Source organism: Coffea arabica, chromosome 6c (genome assembly GCF_036785885.1).
Source record: "Coffea arabica cultivar ET-39 chromosome 6c, Coffea Arabica ET-39 HiFi, whole genome shotgun sequence".
In the NCBI taxonomy this organism is placed as follows: Eukaryota; Viridiplantae; Streptophyta; class Magnoliopsida; order Gentianales; family Rubiaceae; genus Coffea; species Coffea arabica.
The window spans coordinates 16,012,726-16,034,653 of NC_092320.1; the positions used below are offsets into that span (position 1 = coordinate 16,012,726).

Below are 21,928 nucleotides of genomic sequence, written 5' to 3' on the forward strand. Positions count from 1 at the left end.
ATACCAAAAGCTAGTTACTATCCAAGAAAATGGAGTACAAATCTAAGTGCAAAACATTGTTTTAAGAATCTTTATAGTAAAATTTTGCAGTTAAACTTATCCTTCAAAAAAAAACAACTTATCCCCCAAAAAAAAAAAGGGACGAACAAGAAGTTTCTGGGCTTGTACAAGTTTACAAGATGGTAAAACCGGGCTCAAAAGTAGCCCATTTAGAACTTTGGTTTTGCACAGCTCAATCTTGTGAGTTGTTCATATACAGGGTCCAATGCTCATGCTCCAAAATCCCAATAAATCCCATGATTTAACCATTTTTAGCTAGATAGAACTTACTTACAAACTATTAGTCGTTGGACGATTGTCTGCTGGTGAAAACAATTTGAACCCAAGACTGAACCAACGGCCCAACTTTCGGATCCCTAGTACTGACAGTTTTTTTTTTTTTTTTTTTTAAAGCTAGAAAAGAGTGCAAGTGTGATAAAAAAAAAAAGGCCATTCAGGATTTTTGTTGAGAAAATTTTTTTTTTTAAAAAAAAAAAGTTTTCCAAACAGAAGTAATTAAGTTTTAATGAGATTATCAGTTTACCTATTGGGGTAATATGATGGAGTAGTAGTATAGAACAATTTTTTCTCAACATAATAGCTTCTGCAAATGATGTGTAAAATTAAGTTTGAATTAATTTTTTTTTATCTGCTGGGAAGTTTTAACCCAAAATATTGGAAACATTATTAAATAATGAATCCAAGCTGAATTAGAATCCTATGCACGAGAAGAAGTAGTGGAACGTTACGTTGTCAAGAAACGTCCAACAAAAGCCATTATTTTCTATATAATCAGATGTAGAGAGATGAGATATTCAGAATGAGCCCCCGGGACTTGGTCTGGTGGCATGGGATTGCTGAAGAAGGGAATTGGTCCCTGGTTCGAGTCTCATTGCCAGTAAGTTACGGGGGCGGGGGAATTAGTCTGCAGGTGCACTCTCTGCGGGACACCAAAAAAAAAAAAAAAAAAAGAGATACTCAGAATGAAAGAACTGGGGATTAATCTTCACCCTCATCACCATGAATGTGACATATTTCAAGTTCTTGAATATGTTGAAATACAATAATAATTCACTGTTTTTGAATTCAATCAGTTGCAAAATATATACAAAAGAAAGTTGAGAGATTTGTCATGTTGAAATGGACTCTTGAATCTTGCATGGCTTTAGCAGCAAGGTTACTATCTAGCATCTAGTGCAGCGGAAGATTAGGCTGTAGAACAGATTGCTGAATTGTTAAGCAAATTTTTTATGTAGTATAGGGGTGGACCCTGGAGACTTCACCGTAATTTTATTGATGGAAAGGTTTTTGAAACTGCTTCCCATCCTATTACTTCATTGGTGGACCAGAGTTAGGCTAAACTGGCAAGACATAAATGGACTAAATTTTCAAAATGAGTGATTTTTTTTTTTTTTTATAAAATTAACTCTCAAAAGATGGCATTTTTCAAGCCTCTTCTCAAAGGATAAAATCCGCAATGCCTTGTTTCCTTAAAAGGCAGGGACATAGAATGCGTTATTTTATTTGTCTAAGCATCTTTTTTTTTTTTTTTTTGGAAATGTATTCAATAAATGCATTTTTTAAAAGACGCATTTGGTGAACACATTATTTCAACTTCTCACTATTTGGGAAAACTTCTTTAAAACTACCAATATTTGAGAATTTGCTCTATCTTATAACAAAACTATAGTCAACTTTTAGTTCTTTTTTATTTGACAAAATGCTAAATTATATTCTCTCAATCTTTGTTTGGATAGCTTCTTATTTGCAAAATGTTTGATTTGGTTGCGTAATAAATACGTTGTTAGTTATCTTTTTATTATTCCAATGATCATTTTTGTTTCACATACATTACATTACAAAAACTCTATGTTTTTATTCAAAAATTTTCAAATAATCTTATATCCAAACACACTTGTTTTATGAATATCTCGAAAGTAAGGCATAATTCATTCAACATGTAGATGAGTTGAAAACTACTTTATACGAAGTGTAAAGCAAATTTGTTTTTATCTCTGTAAAATCAAAGTAGCCTTAACTATTGCTTCAAATTTAATTTAGTTAATTTAGGTTTTATAAAGTGAACTTCCCGTTCTTCGGTTAATTGCTTTCCAAAAAATTTTCTTAGCCATAATATTTTTTTTAATGGCAAATCCCGTATATGGGGAGAGATGCCAACCTCTTATTTTATTAATAAATAAAATAAATAATACAAGAGTTTAAAGGGAGCCAAAAGGACTCCATAAACTCTTGTTCTTAGCCAAAATAGTTGTTTTCTTCCTTCATCTAATGAATGATTATTATTGTTTACTTTACCAGTACAAACACAAGAACTAAATACTGATAAGAAATTTTTATATTTTGTACCTTAGAGGCATAAGGTAAGCATACAAAATAGGAAAAGTAGATTCACTATAAGTTTCAAATACTATTATCCACATTCTGAATTATCGTACAACATCATTTGTATGATATTAAAAAAAATAATATTATGATTTAATGGTAAAAATATTGTGAGTATATAGCAAATTTGGTGGAACATAACGGCATTAAGAATTGTTTATCAAAGTTGAATCCATAATTTACCAAAAAGCTCAAAATAAATCCAAAAAGAAAAAGAAAGCTCAAATATATTAAAAAATCAATATATCAAAGAGTTCGTATTTGAATAGTCTTTCTAACAACAATTGGTTAAGGAAATTGAAAATATAAAATATTCTATTAATAGGTAAACAATCAAATTTCACAAAAAAAAAATACCTAAGAGATGTTATATTTGAGTTAATAGAGTTACGCGCAAAGTACGTGAACTGTTTCTAGTACATATAGAATTAGTAATTATGCTTTAGACATATATCAAGACGAGGAAGTGATTAATCTTCAATGTCATTGAACACTTTTATACAATTTTGATCGAGTCTTTACTTACTACTGTAAAGTTACTTATAATCAATACAAATCACTTGCCGCTTTGGAATATATATTTATATATATATATATGACACACATTCCATCGATGAAAGAAAGAACTTAAGATATTGTACTGCTTCAATAGTATTTGAAAAGAGAGTTGTAATAGGGAAGAAAATTAGAGGGTGAAAAGAAGGCAAATTACACTAGTAGCTATAACTTGGAATATGTCCTACAGCTCGTAAGTCATCCCAACTTTGAGCATTCGCTTTTGAGGAATATCGAACACCTCATTGCTTTGCCTCAAGTTCCTCTTCAAGAAGTTAAATGCATAATCTATCAAAATCCTCTTCCCTAAGCTAGCTCCTTTTCCTGCCACCACCTCTTGTTCCCCTACAAAATGAACAATGCCTGCACGCCATGCCTCTTCCAGTACTTCAATGTCTCTTTTCACTGCCTCCTGATCATGGTCAACATTTTCACCATTGCCTGATCCATCACCGTCCATTTCTTCATGGTTTCCCTGAGATTCTTCAACAATAGAAAACTTGTAGTCTTCCTTTATAAACTCACCCAGCCTTTCAACCAGCAATTTCTCAAAGGGCTCTTGCTCGTTACGCACATCTGTGTATCCATATCTCACCACACAGCGGAACACATTCAGATCATTAGGCCTTACTCTACGAAAAAGGAACCTCTCTTCCATTGGAACTTTGCTGATAGGCAACGATTTGATGGATACAAAAACCAGGACGGAGGGGAGTGCTGGTACATTTTCGACATAATGCTTAAAAATTGGTGGGATGCCATGGACAAGTTCTGAATAGAAGATTGCAAGCCCAGGCAGGCGGTAAGAGTTTGTATCGATGATTACCTCCTTTAGCTTCTCTGGAGAGACCTTGTGATCTAACTCAAAGTAGTACTTCTTCCTATAAACGTAGTTCCAAGTGAACATGATGGACATAAGGAACATCGCAAAAGCTACTGGCAAGTAGCCGCCCTGATCAAACTTGTAGAGAACCGAACTTAGGTAGACAAGCTCCACTGATGCAATGACCAGAACATACAAAATAACAAGAAGAATCTTGGTTTTCCATATCATAATCATGATGAGCACTAGAAATGCTGATGTGAGGGTCATCACGAAAACCACAGCTATCCCTGCATTGAGTAAATGGTACTAGAACATCAGACGCTGAACTAAGATTCGAAAACTTTCTTTCCTGGAAAAAAGGAAACGAGAAAAAAGAAGACCTACCATATGCGTTGCCGATTTTGACTGTATTCTTAAATGCAAGAGTGACAGCTACACAAGCCACCATCAAAAGGTAATTGATTTCGGGTATGTAAACTTGGCCTTCATACTTGCTTGATGTATGAACAATTTTCACCCGAGGAAAGCATCCCAGTGATAGTGATTGTTGAATTATCGAAAAAGTACCAGAGATCATCGCTTGACTTGCTATGATTGCAGCAAAGATAGCCACCACAAACATTGGCCAATACATGGGACCTGTATTACAAATTTCGTACCTACTTAGCAATTATAAGCATATAATTGCCCTTTCCTCCATCCCTGGAAGTCCAATTCTATATTAAGGATAGGTATGGCAATCAAATTTATGAATTGTCATGCATGACTGGCTTCCATACTTCGTTGAGCCAATATTACTGGGGAGCTTTTTATTCATGCATAATAAAATGTGATGCAATTTCTAATTTGGAGAAGAAAAAGAAAGAAAGAAAAGACAAAAAAAAAAAGGATTGAAATCTAATAGTCAAATTTATCGACCTGGAATAGACTTGAAGAAGGCATCGGAAACATCTGAGTTGTTCTTGCGAAGATACGCAGCCTGTCCTGTGTATGCTAATATAAGTGCAGGGTAAGTCACAGCACACGTGCTGATTCGTATGGATCGAACACTGAAGTGACCAACATCAGCAAATAATGCTTCAGTTCCTGCATTTTGTGGTAGGTAATTCAGGAAAAGATGTTCAGAGAATAGAGCAACATTTCCTTTTGAGGTATCCAATTCTATGGAGAGAAATACAAGCTGACCTGTTGTACAAAGAACCACTCCCCCAAGGGAAATCCAAGCATTTTTATGATTTCTTCTGAAGTAGTCTAAGATGTATTTTGGGTTCAGAGCTTTGATAACCAGAGGATCATACTTGATGAAGTTGTAGATGCCAATGCCAGCAATGAATATGAACCAAACAAAGATTATAGGAGCGAACGCGTAGCCAACTTTGTCCGTTCCCATTCTTTGAAACATAAATAGGAAGACTAAAATTCCAACTGATATCCATACAATCCTCTCTACAAGAACAAAACTCAATTTCTTGAGAACAAAATAAGTACCTCAAGCTTTACAAACCCAAAAATAATAAATGATATAGTTACTGAAGTACGAATACAAACCATTGGATTCAACATAGATAAATGCATGTTGCACATGTAAAATTTTTTTAAAATGCAGTATACATACAACACATTGTAATGTTGTTGATATTGCAGAAAGAAGGCAAGCAAGAAACACATAGTGATATTATTGATACAACACAAAAGTTTTAAGTTAATTTCTGAGTTCAATAGTACCTTCTGTCATGGCAGAGGTAGCTTCTTTGATCCCTCCTACTGCTGATAAAACTGCATTTTTACAAATTGAATGTCAGAGAACATGTTAATCTTTGACAGTACAAATTGTTCAAATTTCATAAAGTTGAGTGAGGGGAAATTAATCAGTATTATGAGGCCTAGTTGGAAATAGAATTCAAGCTGGCTAGAGCTATTGAGATACTCGAGCCCAATAAGGACCACATACGTATGGTTTGCAGTGCCCCAGCAGTTGTACTATCCCACTTACTGCAGCTGAATCAATGGCATTACCCTATTATACATGCGAGTAAATAGTAACTTTCACAGAACCCATGTGCATTTGATTTTTTTTTTTCTTTGGGATGTTTATTTTTGGGGGTTGGGGTTGTTTGGTTGGGGGGGGGGGCTCGGAAGGAATGAAAACCGAACAAAATTTCATGATCAACTTGCTAATGTTGCTGTCAGTTGAGTGGGTCTTGGAAGCAAACTCGAAGGGAATTGAAATCTGATCAAAATTTCATGATCAACTCGCTATTGTTGCTATCAGTTGAGTGGATCTTGGAGACAAAATATATCAAAATTATATTTACAGTACTTATATATTATATGTCAACCAACTCTCTTTATACGAGTTGGCTATCAAGTAAAATATAAAATAATAATAAAATTCAAAAGGTTCGGAGTAGTGCACTTCTAGAGGTCGAATCCTCTTCCTCTAATTCTCGCTGGTCTAATTGGATCCTCTCCTAGGCGGATGCTATTACATGCCAATTACATAGGTAGAATAATAGGAATAATACCATGTACCTATTCGCAGCGCATATGGTACTTATTCATAAAGAGATGTAAAACTGCAAATAGGTAATACTAATTATTTTAGAACAGCTTAAAGTCGCATGAGAATGAGGTAAAGGAAGAACATACCTGAAATTGAAGGAGTGAGAATACCATCCCCAATCACCATGGATGTACCAAGCATTGTGATTATTAGGAGGAAAAATTTGGCAAATTTACTTTTTTCTAGCTTGGATTTGAATATGGATGCTCTTAGCAACCGATGATTTTCCAGCTGAAAAGTCGAAACATCTTGATCTGCTGGTTCTTGACTTGGGATCAATCCAATCTTGGCATGACGACATATCAAAGAATACATTGCGAATGTTCCACCTAAATACATAAGACAAAAATTTTTTGTATGTAAAAATAAGTGAATAAGTGATGAAATGATGTAAATGTTAAAGATTTAAAATGATTATCTTCATTTACAAAAATAAATTTTATCTTTCAATAACTTCCAACAACTTTATTAAAAGTTTCCAAGCGAAATATTAATTCGATAGCCAGAACTTTGATATTAAAAGTGTCCTTGGTTTAACATTCCCCAAATCCACATAACAAAAGCGTTTCTTTTCTTCTATGACTATGCATATTTCGGTCACAGAAGCAGTACGTATGCAAGATATCTCTTCAAATCTTCTCAATTATGAGTGACACAAATCTGCACTTAACACTAATCACGGTAACCTACAAAAGGAAAACATTATAGACAGTATGTACAATGTCTAAAAATTAAACTCCACTTTTTTTTTTTTTTTGGTAACACCAATTTTTATTTTCCTTGTGAAAACCCTTTCCATTTGTTATTTTCTCTTGAAAAAGAAACTTGCAAGAATTCGTTTCAAACTGCTCTGATGAAGTAAAAACAGCTGCCGAGTGAAGAAAGTTCAAAACTTATTTAAAGAAATAGCTGCTAGGTCTTGCCTTCTCCATTGTCGGTTGCGCGTAGCACAATGAATACGTACTTGATGAGGGGGATCAAAGTGATGGTGTACAAAATCAAAGAGAGAACAGCAAGTATATCATCGTTATGGTTAATTCCCCCTGGAAAGGTGCTGGAAAGTACGTATAAAGGCGATGTCCCAATGTCTCCATAGACCACACCAATGCTTTGGAAAGCCAAATGCAAGGTTACTAACCATCCTCCATTCTTCAAATTGCAATAAATAGCAAGCGAAAAAAAAAGGGTTTATTTAGACAAACAATTCCCAATAACTCACAAAAAGAACAAAGATAAATCAAATCATATCAACCTCAAAAGTCTTTAAATCGCAGTATAAATAACTTTTTAATCGCGAAGAATAGATGGTTGAGTTGCTTACCACTCGTGCTCGCTTCTGACTCTAAGTTAGAGTAATACAAGCATATTTGTATTAGCATAAAACATAGATGTGTGTATTTATATATATGTCAATAGGTAATCGATTTCTTGTTTCTAAACTCTTTGGATCACTTTAAATCGATCATAGATCAAACATATATCGCCCCCAAAAGCGAAAAAATAAAATAAAATGAAAAGAAATTACTGTCTTGGAACAACAAACCTTGGAGCTATGGTGATTAATGGGATGAAGCTTGTTGGCTTCAACGTCCAAGGAGTCATATCTTGAGAATTTCCGGCAAGAAAGTTTCTGCTCTTTGAGCTGTATTTGGGATGGAGGACTTTCACCGCTGCTTATTTCATTGGTGATTTTAGTCTCATGAGTGTTGGTTTCTTGAGTGGCAACCTCTTCAGCAATACTACTAGTAGACATTTTTATCCACATACAGATTCTAGTGGGAGAAGGGCTGAGAGATTTAGTCAGCCAGGCTGAGGAAGTATCAAGGAAAGGAGAAGCGATTTATATTTACACGCCGTCGCCATGCATGAATGAGCTTTTTTGGGATACCACACGGTTCCTCCGTGGATCAAAACTGCCCATATTTATATCATCAGCAGGATTCATGAGTGGGAAAAAGGTTTTCTCCTTATATGGATTCATTTGGCTAGTGTGATTTTTTTTTTTTTGTCGTAACGGCACATGTCTAGCCTACTCCTACTCCTACGGGAGCGGAGGGAATCTACTATATAAGGAGGCCCAACTAAGTGTAACGGCACATATCTAGCCTACTCCTACTCCTACGAAGGCGGGGAAGGGGGGAATCTACTCTATAAAGAGACTCAGATCTCATATTGAAGCACATTAATGTGGTGGCTAACTCCTCTAGATGGAGTTGGTTGGCTGGTTTGGGATTTGATTGAAAAAAGTTTGACTAGCTTTACCTAGTACGCGTACAAGTCGCGTAAAGAAAATTGAATTAACATCATTCATCAACAATTTCGCGAATTAAGCTTGCCGTTTTAATGCTTGGTATGCAATCTTCTTCTTTTCTTTCTTTTTTTTTTTTTTTGTCATGTTGTGGAGTAGGTATACAGATATTTTATCACGTCATATGTTTCTAATTTTCGATCTATTTTAGAAATGTCTTTTGTCATTGTTCTTTTCTTGTTATTGCTAAGTTATATAAAGTGTGTCTGGATAGTAAATTACATACACAAATTTATCTGTTTACATTATAAACATATTTTTTAATTATTTTTTTAATCTCATATACATCACAATAAAGAAGTGCTACAGTATTTTAAAAGCAATTATTCCAAATAATCTTCTATCCAAACATTATATACTACTTGTTTTCTTTCTTTTTATGGGAGCCCCGGCACAATTATGAGGACAATTCAGACTTTTTAGTATGGTAGGTGTACTAATACTTATCTGCAGACACGTACAAAGAAAAAGAAAAGGAAATAGTTATTTGTAGACGCGTTAAAAAAAAAAAAAGGGATTAAATTAGATTTGGTTATTTACGGGGCTTTGCTATCAGGGTGAATGTGTAAAATAGGCAGGTAGAACTTGACAGATATTTTACACTGATTAGTACGATTTAGGAGCAGTCAATTCCGAATCCAGTCATTTTTGGCTAATAAATTTGTACCATTAAAAAACTACAAAAAGGAAAAAATAAAAGAAAATGAATTGGTAGTCAAATTTAACAATTGCTTTTAACAATTGTGATCATATACATTTTTGTTTTCCAAATTTACCCAGAGAGTGATTATAACATGCCTTGCATTGAAGCGCTTAGGAATTATCCGGTCATAAAAGACAACAATATCAAGAATGGATTCTGGACTCAAAAAAGAAAAAAAGGGGTGCGCACACACACTTTTCTTTGTATGAATGTATTTTACAGCCTCTTGAGGCCTTTGAAGGCAATTCTTCACCATTTTCCCAAAAAAAAAAATTTTTTTTTTTTGCTCCAACCCTAGCTTGTTTTGTGATAAGAATAAAATGGACACATTCCTTTTTTTTTTTTTTTCACACTTCATGGAAGCATTGTTATTATTATTATTATTATTATTATTTTGTTTACAAATGCGAGTTTCGATGTGCTTGGGATCGATATATTTTATATGTTGCAACAATATTATTGGTTGTTTAATTCAATTATAAAAAGTCCAATTAATTAAATGGTTACATCTCCAATTCTTTTGAAAAAAATTCATGGTCGCTACAAATTACACTGTTCAAATCCTTACTCATGAGAGTCTATGCCCCTCAAGGGAAGTGCCTATATTGAACAGTCCCTTAGAACCTTGTAAATTGTTTCAAAACATTTGACCATGGATGATACAAAAAACAACCCTTCCCTGAATTTGTGTTTCAAAATACATATCATAAGCCAAAAACTTAGAAGCAAAAAAAAAAAAAAAAAAGACAAGAAAAGGTTTTAATTACCAGAATTTGTCAAAGTGAAAAAGGGGCATTGACTATGAAAATAGTGACTGGCTAGTGTATTAAGTTTAATTAAACAAAGCCGCCATTGACTCGAATAATCTGTCCATTAACCCACTCCCCTGCGTCACTTGCCAGGAAACCAACCAAGGGAGCCACGTCCTCCGTCTGCCCCAATCTACCAAAGGGATTCATGTCCACCACCCTCTTCACCATCTCCTCCGTCTTCCCCTCAAAGAACAGCTCAGTTGCAATAGGCCCCGGGGCGACGCAGTTGGCCGTAATCCCCGTCCCTTTCAGTTCCTTGGCCAGTATCTTCACCATCGACTCCACGGCCGCCTTGGACCCCACGTATGCCGCGTACCCGGGGTATAACGCTGCCACCAAGGTCGTCGTTAAGCAAATGATCCTCCCCCCTCCACCGCGCTTGATCCTGTTGGCGGATTCCTTGCAGCACAAGAAAGCCCCCCGAGCATTGACGTTGAAGATGTTGTCGAAGTCTTCAATAGTTGTGTTCGCAACAGTGGGATACTTGGGGTCCATGATGCCTGCCGAGTTTACGAGGATGTGGACAGGAGAGTTGAAGGCTGACTCTGCAGAGTCGAAGAGGGTCTTGACCTGAGTAGGGTCTGAAATGTCGGCTTTGACGGTGATGGCACGGTTGGTGGAGTTACCATTGATTTGGGAAGCGACGATATTGGCTTGAGTAGGATTGGAGGAGTAGTTGATTACGAGTCTGGCTCCGAGTGAGGCTAAATGGAGGGCTATGGCCTTCCCGATTCCTCGGGAGCTGCCAGTGACAATGGCTACTCGGTCTTGGAGAGGGAGGGATTGAGTGGAATGAGCGGTTCCTTCAGCCATGGAATTGGATTTTAATTGGAGGCTGCCTATAGCTAATAGCTACCTAGTGAGTTGCAACTGCTACAGCTACAAGTGATTGGGAGAAAGAAGATCCCAAGCAGCCATATATATATAGAGTTAGAGGTTGAGGCAGTAGGAGGGAGCCATGCAGGGAGCTGGATGTTTCCGAATTTGTATTCGGTTATCATTTATTCGTAGCAAATTGAATCGGACTTGTTTTGACTTTTGATAATTGGACGATGATCTGTTAGCTTCAGTCGTCACTGCTAAGGTCACCAAATGCAAAGAGTTGGACCATTCTGCCCTTCAGCATTATATAACAGTGCAAATTATTGAAAGTGGGAGAAACAGAAAACAAGGACTGAAAAAAGTCCAATCTGGACAGATAGTCAAATAGATTATTTGGATCGGAGGTTATTTGAAATAATTGCTGTAGTATTTTTTTTGATGTGATGTATGTAAGATAAAAAGATAGTTAAAAATTGTGTGTATGATGCAAGCAAAACAAAATTTGAGATTTTTATTTGAAACTCTTGCAATCCAATGACTCCCTACTTGACAGGGGCTTATTATATAAAGGCTCATGAAAAAGAACCAATTATGAAAAGGGATAAGTTCATGGCAGTAGTATTTTGTTGAAGCTTAGACTAAATGTTCTGGGACAAACAAATTCTGGTCTTAGACAATTTTGAACCCAGTCTTGAGAACTTGCATTCGAATATAGAGTTTCTAAATTATATCTTACGTATTTGGACGCTAGTTTCAAAACAACTTATTATTATTATTTTTTTTGTCGACACAGGGGTGTCTGGGTCAATTCTTATAGGACCCGACTAATCTCCTATGGCTCGGGCCCGGCGCCTCAACCCGATCCGAAGGCGATAAGTGCGCTACTACTGTACTAATGTGCATTTAATTTGGCAGGTATGCATTAACTTAAGGGCCTTGAAATTAGAGAAAAAAGATAAGTATCATAACTAGTTGTATCACCAATGCCATGTCAAGCTCTAGTCTTTTTTTTTTACTCCCTGTTGAGTAATTTCTGATACTTTTTCTTCATCTAGTTTTTTTTTTTTTGGAATGTCATATGTTTTGTTTTATTCCTCATTCCCCTTCCTTTCGTCTTACAACCATGCCCCCTCTCCTCCCATACTCGGGCCACCACAACTATTAACAGTGTCTTTCCAATGAAGCCATCTGTATTACAGGACGTTTGGATTATCCTTGAACCACAAATAAATATGACAAAATACTTAGAAATCAAATCCAAATAAAAAGTTACATATTGCTTTGAGCTAATTTTATATACACGTACAGTGCCTACATTATTACACATGACACATATAAATTTTAAAATTAAAATTAAATTTGAGTTAATTATCATACATAAAATAGTGAAAGTGTATAAACCATCAGTGCATAAAAGGTTTATTCTATTATTTTGTCCACCTAAATAATACACCATTAGTAGATATATCTCTTTTTTAGTATGGCCTCTGTGTTCCACAAGTATACATGTGTTTCTGGTCTTGAGTTGTATCTCCCTGTCTCGAAGAATAAAAGAAAGGAGAGCAGAAGGCGATGAGTTTTTGGGGAAAGAAAGTTATGGGAGGTGGAGGGAGGCTGTTGGTCTATATCAAGGTTGAAGGACGAAAGGCAAATATTGATTGAGAAAGGGACATAGATGGGTTTAATTGAGAAAATTCTACATCATTTTTCTACATGGGAGCAATGCTAACATGGGCCCCTTTTTTTACATATTTATTTTAGATTTCAATTTAGCTATAGGAACTTGATAAAACACCCCAATTTCTAGAAAAGACATTTTCCAAAATACTTTAAAACACACATTTATTTTTCTTTTCTGCCACCACCCTTCATAAACCATTTCTACTTCCACCCCCACCTTATTTCACCACTTTCGTTGCTTGCCACCACCTCTATTATTGCTAGCTTTCCCTTTCTCTCCCTCCTCCTTTCCAAACAAACCTCTTCTTCATCACTACCCACCACCCCTCTCTCTCTTTCTTCCTCTACCCCACCTTCCTCCCTAGCCCTCCTCCTCCTTTTCTCTCACCCCTTCTCCCTTTCCTCTCTTTCCGCTCTCTCCTTCCCCCACCACCAACCTCTCCTCTCTCTTTTTCGCTTCCTTCTCCTCCTTCATCTTTCCTTTTCTCCATTTACTTGATGACCAAATCTAAGATAGATATGGTTGAGCGTCCGATTCTGAGACCTATCACAAATTTTTTATCTCATTTCTACCCTTTAATTGTGTTTAACTACACATTGTAAACTTAAATTTTTCCAAACAACAATATATTCATCCCACATAAGGTTGTAGAAGAAAAGGACTCATGTTATATGAGTACTAATTGAATATTATCTTCTAAAACTATGACCTGATTGCATATGCCTCCTATACTTTCAATAGTGACATTTTACCATCATATACTCTAAAATTGTTGAAATCAAAATGATTTCACTACTTATTTAAAACTCAAAAGGTATGTTACCAGTTCTTCCAAACACACGAAACGAGGTAGATATAGTTAACCTTGATTATTTCAAAAAGGAAGTAATTTTGGAGAGCTAATAAGCAAGTTTATTCTAAGCGATTTCATTATAGAAAACTGCTATATCGTATCGTAGTTTCTTACTACAAAAATAGGACAAGAGTGATATTTTCTTTTTCTTTATATTAACTTATGTGTAGGATTTAGATTATATGGGATGCACAATTGCTTTCCTAAAATAAACTTTCACATTTTGTTTATTTAGTTGGAGTTCACATTCTTTCTTTTCGAGTTAAAAAGTAACAAGACAAGGCTAAAAAGGCAAAATAAAATGAATTAGGCACAAAAAGATTGAGTAAAAGGAGACTACAACAAAATCAATTAGGCCCTATCAAGAATGACAGAGTGTGGATTTAGATTTTATGTAGCTTTGGCACAATAATCTTCATTACAATAACTCGTTCATAGGGGCTTTTGGCAGTTTTCTAAACCTTACGAGGTTTTCATAATATTTGGTGCAACTCCAAGGGTCGCAACGCAGTTAAGCCAAGAACCGAAAAAAAAAAGTCAATAAATAGAAGAAAAAGAAATGACGGTTTCTTTTTCTTTTTTGTAAATACCAAAGTGTCAAAGTCAAAATCAAATCCCCCGCAAATGGAAGTACCAAATGTTTCTCGTTCCCAGCCACTGCCATGAGATGTTACCTCTTCCCGAGCTCACCCTGTTGGCCGGAGACCCAGAGACCCAAAATAAAGCCAATCTCTCTATCATTAGTTTACTATATCCTCTGACAAAACCCCATTAAAACCCTAATGTAGAGCAACTGCGTTGAGTCAACCAATGATCTAAGGATTTTCTACAGCTTTCTCAGGTGAATTCCTTGACAACCCCACTAATCCAAATTTCGTTCCCGTCCAACCCTATTAATGTTTTTATTAGTTCCTTCAAAGTTCGTTTCTCTTTTCAATTATGCCTATTTTATGCAGATATAAAGAGATAATTATTTTTTTCTTGTTGATATTTTTCTTTGCAAAATTTGAACTTCGATGGAAAGATAGATAGGATGACTCAGCCATCAGTGATCTTGGCAACTTCAAGCTATGATCATACAATTAGATTCTGGGAGGCAAAAAGTGGGCGTTGCTATCGGACTATCCAGTACCCGGAATCTGTAAGCATTACAAAGTTCTTGCCTTTCATTTTAAAGCTGATCATTTTTTTTTCGTTTTTCGCAAACAATGTCTCTATGTTTTATATCTTTTAGAATGTATGTTTTGTACATTTATGTGTATGAAAGTTGTGAAATTTAGGTGACTAATTACCTAATATTACAAGAGTTAATAAGCTTGAATGTACTTCTTGGACAGCTGTGTATATTTCTTGTATGCATCTTCTTGAGCAAGAATGCTTTCGTATCGAGAAAAAGAAGAAAAGCCTGAGCAGTATCTCTTGTTACGGTTTCCATGTGCCATACGAGATGGCATTACTGATTGAATAAACTTTGAGCTTATTTTGTTTTGATATTTGAAATTGGTTGATAACTCGTCTATTTGTTGTTTTTGGTATCCTCATCACAGCCCCAAGATTAATAGCTGCAATGACTGGTGGAGCACCTGAAACTGACTCTTTGCAAACAAAGAGGATATCAGACCTTTATAAGAAAATGCCTTTTATTGTCATTAGAAAATATCAAGTGTCAAGTCTTCAAGCATATCTTTGAGGAAGAAGTATTTATTCCTTTGAAACATCTCAGTGAATTAGATACCCCCAGCAGTACTCCTCAAACATGTGCTTAACTCAAAATTCTTAGTTCCACCAATATTGAATAAAAAGTTTGAGCTCAAGCCTGTTATTGGTTATATTTTTATACCTTCCATAATTATTTGTCTCTAGTTTACTATATCCAATACTAGATCAGTCAATAACTGCGTAACATAGACAAGATGTTTGCAAAGTTGAGGTGCATAGTGGCAACCCAAAGCACCAATCAGAGGATAAGCAGCCAAATCAAATAATGAAGTGAGCCTACCCATAATCCCAATGAATTTCGTTTCCTCCTTTGATTCCAAAACAGGTTAATGAAGCATTAATGGAAAGTCAGGTATAAGAGCATATCAGTGGCAGGGAAATATTTGCCTAAAAAATGGCTGGTCTATATTCTAACTGTTGCAAACACCATAAACAAAACAGGACACCGTATTGAGACTTTTGATCCTCTAAATGCTTCTTCTGCAAGCTTCTGTGCCAAATTAATTATTGGGTAACATGCCTTTACTTCTTGAATGTTGATGAAGACATTACATCAACCAAGATTCTACTTTTTTTTTGAGCTACAGGAAAATTAAATATCAATTGGAGACACACATTAGACACTTTTACGTGTGCAACACCTGTGGGGCCTCTCTCTCTCTCTTTCACTGAATTATAGTTTCCTGGGATACCAAATTTTGGTAGGTTGGTTGCTATACTTTGAAGAGTTGCAGTAGCAAATGTTTAAGTAGGGAACCTTTAGATTACTTCCTTTTCCGAGACTTTTTGGCTCATTGCTGTACCCTTTTTGTTTTGAGATATAACTTCTGGTCTAGAAAAAATTTAGAGGTTTATATTCTGAAAGCATAAGATATTTGCTGAAGCCTGTTGTTTATTTACTGCTTTGTGGACGCATGTTTTATTCATAGCTAATCTTCAAAATGACAGGCTAAGAACTGGAAATAATTGTATAAATCCTTTTGTTGCCTAAAGAGTACCGTAGATACTGGACTTCCAATTATGAACTTATAATGGTGTTGTGGAATCTAATGAATCAGTTTTATTTCTTCAGCAAGTGAATCGGCTTGAGATTACTCCAGATAAACGGTTTCTGGCTGCTGCAGGAAATCCACATATTCGACTGTTTGATGTTAACTCCAATAGCCCGCAGCCTGTATGTTTCTAATGACCTTTTCTTATTTGGCTTCATCATTCTATCTCTCTCTTTTATGAATCCGTTCAGGGGTATTCTGTATTTATAGGTGTATTTGAAATTCTATTCTGGTCTATGGCAGGTAATGAGCTATGATTCACACACAAATAATGTTATGGCAGTGGGATTTCAATGTGATGGAAATTGGATGTATTCTGGATCTGAAGATGGGACAGTAAAGATATGGGACTTGAGGTACATTTAATATGCAAAAATAACTTCTTGAATTGTTTATTTTGATGTGCTTTCCTCTTATATGGAAATTAGAAGAGTGATCACTCTGATTGTTATTATAGGGCACCAGGCTGTCAAAGAGAATATGAAAGTCGTGCAGCTGTGAATACAGTTGTTTTGCACCCGAATCAGGTGATGTATGAGAATTTTTTATGGTAAAAAGTTGCAGATATTGTCTGAATTTCTCATACTCACATTTGTTCCCTAATGTTGGTGGTGGCAAATTACTGATTTTTGTTATCTTTGTGATAGTTTATGATTTAATTGCTTGTCTAAATATTGTTAATCAGGAGTTCAGCATTGTTGGCAAAGTTTTCCTTTTTCTTTCATCTGTTCTTGAAGTCAGTGTTAAGTTTGGACTGGTAAAGGCTTTGTTGGCACTTTTAGGGTCGTAATGGATAGACAGATATTTTACTTGATAAACTTGTTCAACATGTGATGGGCATGATATCCAACTTTTATGTGACTTTTATTAACCCCCAACTTACAGTTTAGGAGGTTAGGGAATCATTTGGGCTTTCATTTTGCCCTTAGAAATTGAAAATTTGATGTGGAGGTATTCTATGTGGAATATAGCTTTGGCAATCAATAGTTTCAACCTCTACAGGAATGATTTATGTATTCTATCACTACCCTCTCCCTGGTTCCTCGCACACCAACCCAAAAAAAAAAAAAAAAACACACGCGCACATAGAAAAAGGGACCAATGGCATAAGTATGGATACATTAGAGCTTCACTGTGATCGCTGATATCTGATTTGATCTGTGGCTGGTCGGTAGAATGCTGTTGCGTCTTTGAACCAAGAAGGTAGTTATTTGTGGTGCATCCTAGTGTTGGATATTGAATTTCACTTGTAACTCTTCGATCTGGTGTACTGCACGACTGATGGTTTGCACTAGGATGAAGTCCTTGAATACTGTACTCAATGTTCCATCGCTATAAAGTCAACTTTTCCTGTGCATGCAAGGTGCTGCTTTGGCTTGCTACTCCTTTAGCTGACTCTGATGATTTGAAATTGTAGACTGAGCTGATATCAGGGGACCAAAATGGCAATATACGTGTCTGGGACTTGACTGCAAATTCATGCAGCTGTGAGTTGGTATGTTGGCTGTTCTGCTTCTTAGTAATTATTTGGATAACAGTCACCTGTTATGCTTGCCATGAGCGTGTCAGAATTTGAGAATCAATTTTTGCTTTCTGGCTTAGTTTTTATATATGGTTCCATCGAAAAAAAGGTGTGTAGATAAAATTTCCTAAACTTGTGGCCAATTGGCTAAACTGATTCAGGGAGTTTAAAGCCATTCCTTTTGCAATTTAAGTTCTCTCTCTCTCTCTCTCATACATGCGTATTATGTTTCTTTAGTTGATTTCCATACGACTTTTCTGATCTCAGGTTCCTGAGGTGGATACCGCTGTGCGATCGTTGACGGTAATGTGGGATGGCAGTCTGGTGGTTGCTGCAAACAATCGTGGAACTTGTTATGTGTGGCGCTTGTTGCGAGGCACCCAGGTATCTTCATCAGATTTTTACTGTTAGTTTTTTCTCCCCTTTCTTTTGGTTCACAAGGAAGCACTATTTAGCCACCATTAGATTATTACCTTGTTTTTCCATAAGAAGCACTATGCAGCCTACCGTTAGTGACTCATGTGGACTTTTTGTTGCAGACTATGACCAACTTTGAGCCACTACATAAGTTACAGGCTCATGATGGCTACATCCTTAAATGCCTTCTTTCCCCTGAGTTTTGTGAGCCTCACCGGTATCAATTTTAAATTACATTTCCTGTCACACACACACTCACACACACCCCATTATGTTTATATATAGATATACATGGACACGCACAAACACACATACAAAAAACACATGTATACATATACATAGAAAGGGTTTTCTCATGATACTTTAGTTTTCAGTTTAATATTCTCTTTACATAGAAAGGGCAATGTACGTTCGTGTCTCTTCTAGTATATTTTGTACTCTTCTTCTGACAGGCTACGCTTTCAGGTATTTGGCCACTGCATCATCTGATCACACTGTCAAGATATGGAATGTTGATGGCTTTACTTTGGAGAAAACATTAAGAGGTCTGGATCAACAACTGATTGAAACGTCTTTTTCATTTTTTGCAGTCATATGGACCATTCAATCTAGCTGTTACTCTATTTTTCTTGCTCTTCTGGTTGTTAGGGCATCAGCGCTGGGTTTGGGACTGTGTTTTCTCTGTTGATGGTGCTTATCTCATCACAGGTAATCACATCAGAAGTGAGCGGATACTGGCGTATGTTTAGTTACCTGAATGACAACATTCTTGATCATTAGCAGCCAAGAAGGATATAACCACAAACTTTTTTACTTTTTAGGTCTCCATGAATGACCTGACCTTATCCTAACTCTGTTTGACGGTATGGTGCCACAAGGGCTTGTATACTTATATTGCGGGAAAAAGTCTTCAGCCACTAATCCTTAAACCATGCCATTTCTAAAACTACCCGCATTATCTGATTCCTACTAAAAAATGCTTTGTGCTCTTGAAGTTTCTGAACTCCTCCATGTGATATAATCGTCTGATGACTTGAACATGTATGAGTTTACTTTTTCCCCTTTTATGAAAATATTAAAAGAAACGCCTATTTAGTTTTTGGACATTGGGAATTGCAAGCTTTTGTTTCAGACTTGGGGTTGAAGGAGCCTCTTGCTTTCTTTATATGCCTTATCATGTTAATGACTTTATATAATCTTCAAACAATGCAGCTTCCTCTGATACTACAGCTAGATTATGGTCAATGGCTTCTGGTGAAGATATCAGAGTATACCAAGGGCATCACAAAGCAACAGTATGCTGTGCTCTCCATGATGGTGCAGAACCTTCTTCTTAGTGTCTTCCTTCTTATATCTCCTATTTGCAGCGAGACTTGTCCATGCATGCCATGGGGATTCTTTTAATCTTTTTTTTTTTGCCCTTTTCTTGTTCTGTAATTTCCATTTTTTAATTGAACATGTTTTCACAGTCATAATTACACATTTACCTTGGCTGCTGTGTAAATATTATCCATTTAAAGCTCACCTAATATATTCATGTGCTTGCCATGCTTTTATGCATTTGATTTATAGGCTTTGCTCATTGGAAAATTGCTATTAGTCATTTCTTGTAACCTTTAAGCTGTGCATCCGGGCAGACAGGTATTGAGTGGCAGTTTAAACCTTGCCACCAGATGCATGCTTAGGGGAGAATTTTCTACACTGTTGGGTTCAAAATGGTTTATAAGGCTAAGTGCTTCCATTTAATTTTTAGGTAAACGATAGAATTAGATCAACATTCGGCATAAAACACTAGAGAAGCAGTAACCGTGCACAACTGTTACAGTGCCTAAACTAACTAGCCAATACCACGATGTTAAGTATTAGCTGCATTGTCTTTGGAATTCATAGAACCAATGCAGTAGAGGATCATAGCAATCTTCTATGCTTGTACCCCCGCTCACTTAGCGGCGGAGTCACATTTAGGTAGAGGATCTAGCTCACCAGCATTGGCTGACCGAATGGCTTTAAAGAAAAATGCGTTCCCATTATTATCCATTCAGCATATGAGTATTTCATTCCCTAGCATCACTGAACCCATTTTCCATTTTAGTCAGAGCCAGTGGGCTAGAATCAAGTAATCAGCAACTTGCACTCTTCTTGTTTGTTTGTTTTTTTTTTTTTAAGTAGTACGAAAGACCAGTACTTGGTAGTCTAAGAGGAGTTTGCAAAACGAGGCAGACAGAAACCTCTACGGTCATCTTCTAATAACTTAGAAATTAGAAATACAAGAAGGTCTACAAGGGAAATTAATGAAAACTAGCTTCTCCTTTGCACCCATTCTTGCCAAAAAGTCTGCACTTTTATTTGCTTCTCTGCAGATGTGTTTAATAGAGGCAGTCCGGAAATTCTGCATAATTGTCCTGCAATCAGAGATAATAGAGAAGAGTTCATGAGTGTTAGCATGTGAATCCTTACCAAGCTCGAAAATCTGTAAATTGGAGATATCTAAGGATTGAGCCACAATGAGTCCCATCTTTTAGTGCAGAGTTCAGCAGCAATCTTTGAGGCAATTCCCATGTTTCTGCAGAATCCTTCCACTCATTCACCAATGTAAATGGTGAATTAGTCCACTTGCACTAGCTTTACCTGGATTTTCCAAGGATGATCTTCCGTCAGTGTTAAATTTATAAAAGAAGAGGTTCTAAAGGTCCCCGTTTAATGATGATTTGCTGCTGCTTCTTTACAACACCCGAATTTGTTGGCCCCAAAAAAAGTTACTCTTGATGCCAAAGCAAGGTTGATCTAGAAGGAATCTTTCATCATAGATTGAGGTTTGAAAAAAAGTTTATTCCTTTGTTTCCAAAGGATCCAGCATCCAAAGGCAATAATTGTGCCCCATTGACACTGAAAGAAGGGGAAGCTGATGAATTCAAGCAGGCCTCCTTCAGTTTGGTAGGGAAGTTCTGATCATTCAAGGAAAGACCGTGGTTAGGAACTCCCAGCTTTTCCTATACATATTTTGCATTCGGGCAACCAGAAAGGACATGAACAAAGTTGGCTGTCACAGAAGGGCCAAGACTCCTATTGAACAATGTTTATGCTCAGAAGGTTACTTTTCGTGGGAATCCAGTCCACGCTAGCCACCCAGTTGAAGTGTTTCTGCTCAACTCTCACCGATCCCAATTCAGAAAACAGAAGTTCCCTGCTAGATTTTAAAGAAAACTCCCCATAGGGGGAGGTTTCCATCTCATCCGAGGTTGGAGCTTAGAGAACTGGGGATGGATTTGATTCTGTAACATATCAGCAAATTTGTTTTCATTCATAGTAAGAATTATTCCTCTGTCGGCCTGTCAGGCAAAGTTGCGAATTACAACATTGGAGGAAGTGAATTGTTTTCACTTGAACTATTGACACTAAATTAAATAAGACATTTGAAACACTTTACAGAATTAAAAATTTAAGGGGACTTATCAATGACAGTCATCCCAGCAGATGGTGACACTAGAAGCCCGTTGATGTAGCAACAGGGAAAATCCAGCTTCTAGTTTTGTAGAGTCTAGAACAAAAGAAAATGTTAACACGAAGACAAAAAAATAAAAATAAAAGAGAGTGCTGCATCCACATTCAACCCGTCAAAGAAGACGAAAAGCAACAAAAAGGATGAAGAGAGG

The 21,928-nt window shown here is 36.4% G+C and overlaps 3 protein-coding genes across 7 annotated transcripts; 1 reads left to right on the top strand and 2 right to left on the bottom strand.

Moving 5' to 3' along the window:
- Positions 1-3,052: 3,052 nt before the first annotated feature.
- On the bottom strand, positions 3,053-8,289 carry LOC113692355 (potassium transporter 5). 2 transcript variants are annotated; one of them, XM_027210750.2, is made up of 8 exons: positions 7,930-8,289; positions 7,310-7,535; positions 6,473-6,715; positions 5,549-5,599; positions 5,009-5,269; positions 4,742-4,909; positions 4,208-4,462; positions 3,053-4,110 (listed from the first exon to the last, which is right to left on the bottom strand). In XM_027210750.2, the coding sequence occupies exons 1-8, from the start codon at positions 8,149-8,151 to the stop codon at positions 3,182-3,184; spliced, it is 2,355 nt and encodes a 784-aa protein (XP_027066551.1). In that variant the 5' UTR covers positions 8,152-8,289; the 3' UTR covers positions 3,053-3,181. The 2 variants fall into 2 exon arrangements, with proteins under 2 accessions (XP_027066551.1, XP_071909209.1); XM_072053108.1 differs by lacking the exon at positions 7,310-7,535 and having other exon boundaries at positions 7,930-8,288.
- A 1,705-nt stretch (positions 8,290-9,994) lies between these two features.
- Positions 9,995-11,196, bottom strand: LOC113694136 (NADPH-dependent aldehyde reductase-like protein, chloroplastic). Its single transcript, XM_027212991.2, has one exon. It carries the CDS (start codon positions 11,020-11,022, stop codon positions 10,234-10,236), a length of 789 nt encoding a protein of 262 aa, XP_027068792.1. The 5' UTR covers positions 11,023-11,196; the 3' UTR covers positions 9,995-10,233.
- Positions 11,197-14,134: 2,938 nt separating this feature from the next.
- LOC113694100 (target of rapamycin complex subunit LST8) lies at positions 14,135-19,835 on the top strand. Of its 4 annotated transcripts, none has more exons than XM_027212950.1 (11): positions 14,135-14,406; positions 14,590-14,706; positions 16,357-16,458; positions 16,580-16,692; positions 16,794-16,863; positions 17,754-17,831; positions 18,126-18,242; positions 18,398-18,492; positions 18,741-18,820; positions 18,924-18,983; positions 19,488-19,835. In XM_027212950.1, exons 2-11 carry the CDS (start codon positions 14,599-14,601, stop codon positions 19,610-19,612), a joined length of 948 nt encoding a protein of 315 aa, XP_027068751.1. In that variant the 5' UTR covers positions 14,135-14,406; positions 14,590-14,598; the 3' UTR covers positions 19,613-19,835. The 4 variants fall into 4 exon arrangements, 3 of the variants coding, with proteins under 3 accessions (XP_027068751.1, XP_027068750.1, XP_071909210.1); XM_027212949.2 differs by having other exon boundaries at positions 14,148-14,406; positions 14,594-14,706; XR_003449252.2 differs by having other exon boundaries at positions 14,180-14,406; positions 14,594-14,706; positions 18,398-18,479; positions 19,488-19,564.
- Positions 19,836-21,928: the final 2,093 nt, after the last annotated feature.

What these genes read in the sequence shown, in the direction of transcription:
- LOC113694136 (XM_027212991.2), bottom strand. Translation starts at nt 11,022, where the DNA reads ATGGCTGAAGGAACCGCTCATTCCACTCAATCCCTCCCTCTCCAAGAC.
- LOC113694100 (XM_027212950.1), top strand. Translation starts at nt 14,599, where the DNA reads ATGACTCAGCCATCAGTGATCTTGGCAACTTCAAGCTATGATCATACA. An exon ending in GTAAAGATATGGGACTTGAG is followed by an intron (nt 16,693 to 16,793) that starts GTACATTTAATA and finishes TTGTTATTATAG; the next exon opens with GGCACCAGGCTGTCAAAGAG. An exon ending in TGGTGCTTATCTCATCACAG is followed by an intron (nt 18,984 to 19,487) that starts GTAATCACATCA and finishes CAAACAATGCAG; the next exon opens with CTTCCTCTGATACTACAGCT.
- LOC113692355 (XM_027210750.2), bottom strand. Translation starts at nt 8,151, where the DNA reads ATGTGGATAAAAATGTCTACTAGTAGTATTGCTGAAGAGGTTGCCACT. An exon ending in TCTCACTCCTTCAATTTCAG is followed by an intron (nt 5,600 to 6,472) that starts GTATGTTCTTCC and finishes GTAAAAATGCAG; the next exon opens with TTTTATCAGCAGTAGGAGGG. An exon ending in TACCTCTGCCATGACAGAAG is followed by an intron (nt 5,270 to 5,548) that starts GTACTATTGAAC and finishes TTGTTCTTGTAG; the next exon opens with AGAGGATTGTATGGATATCA.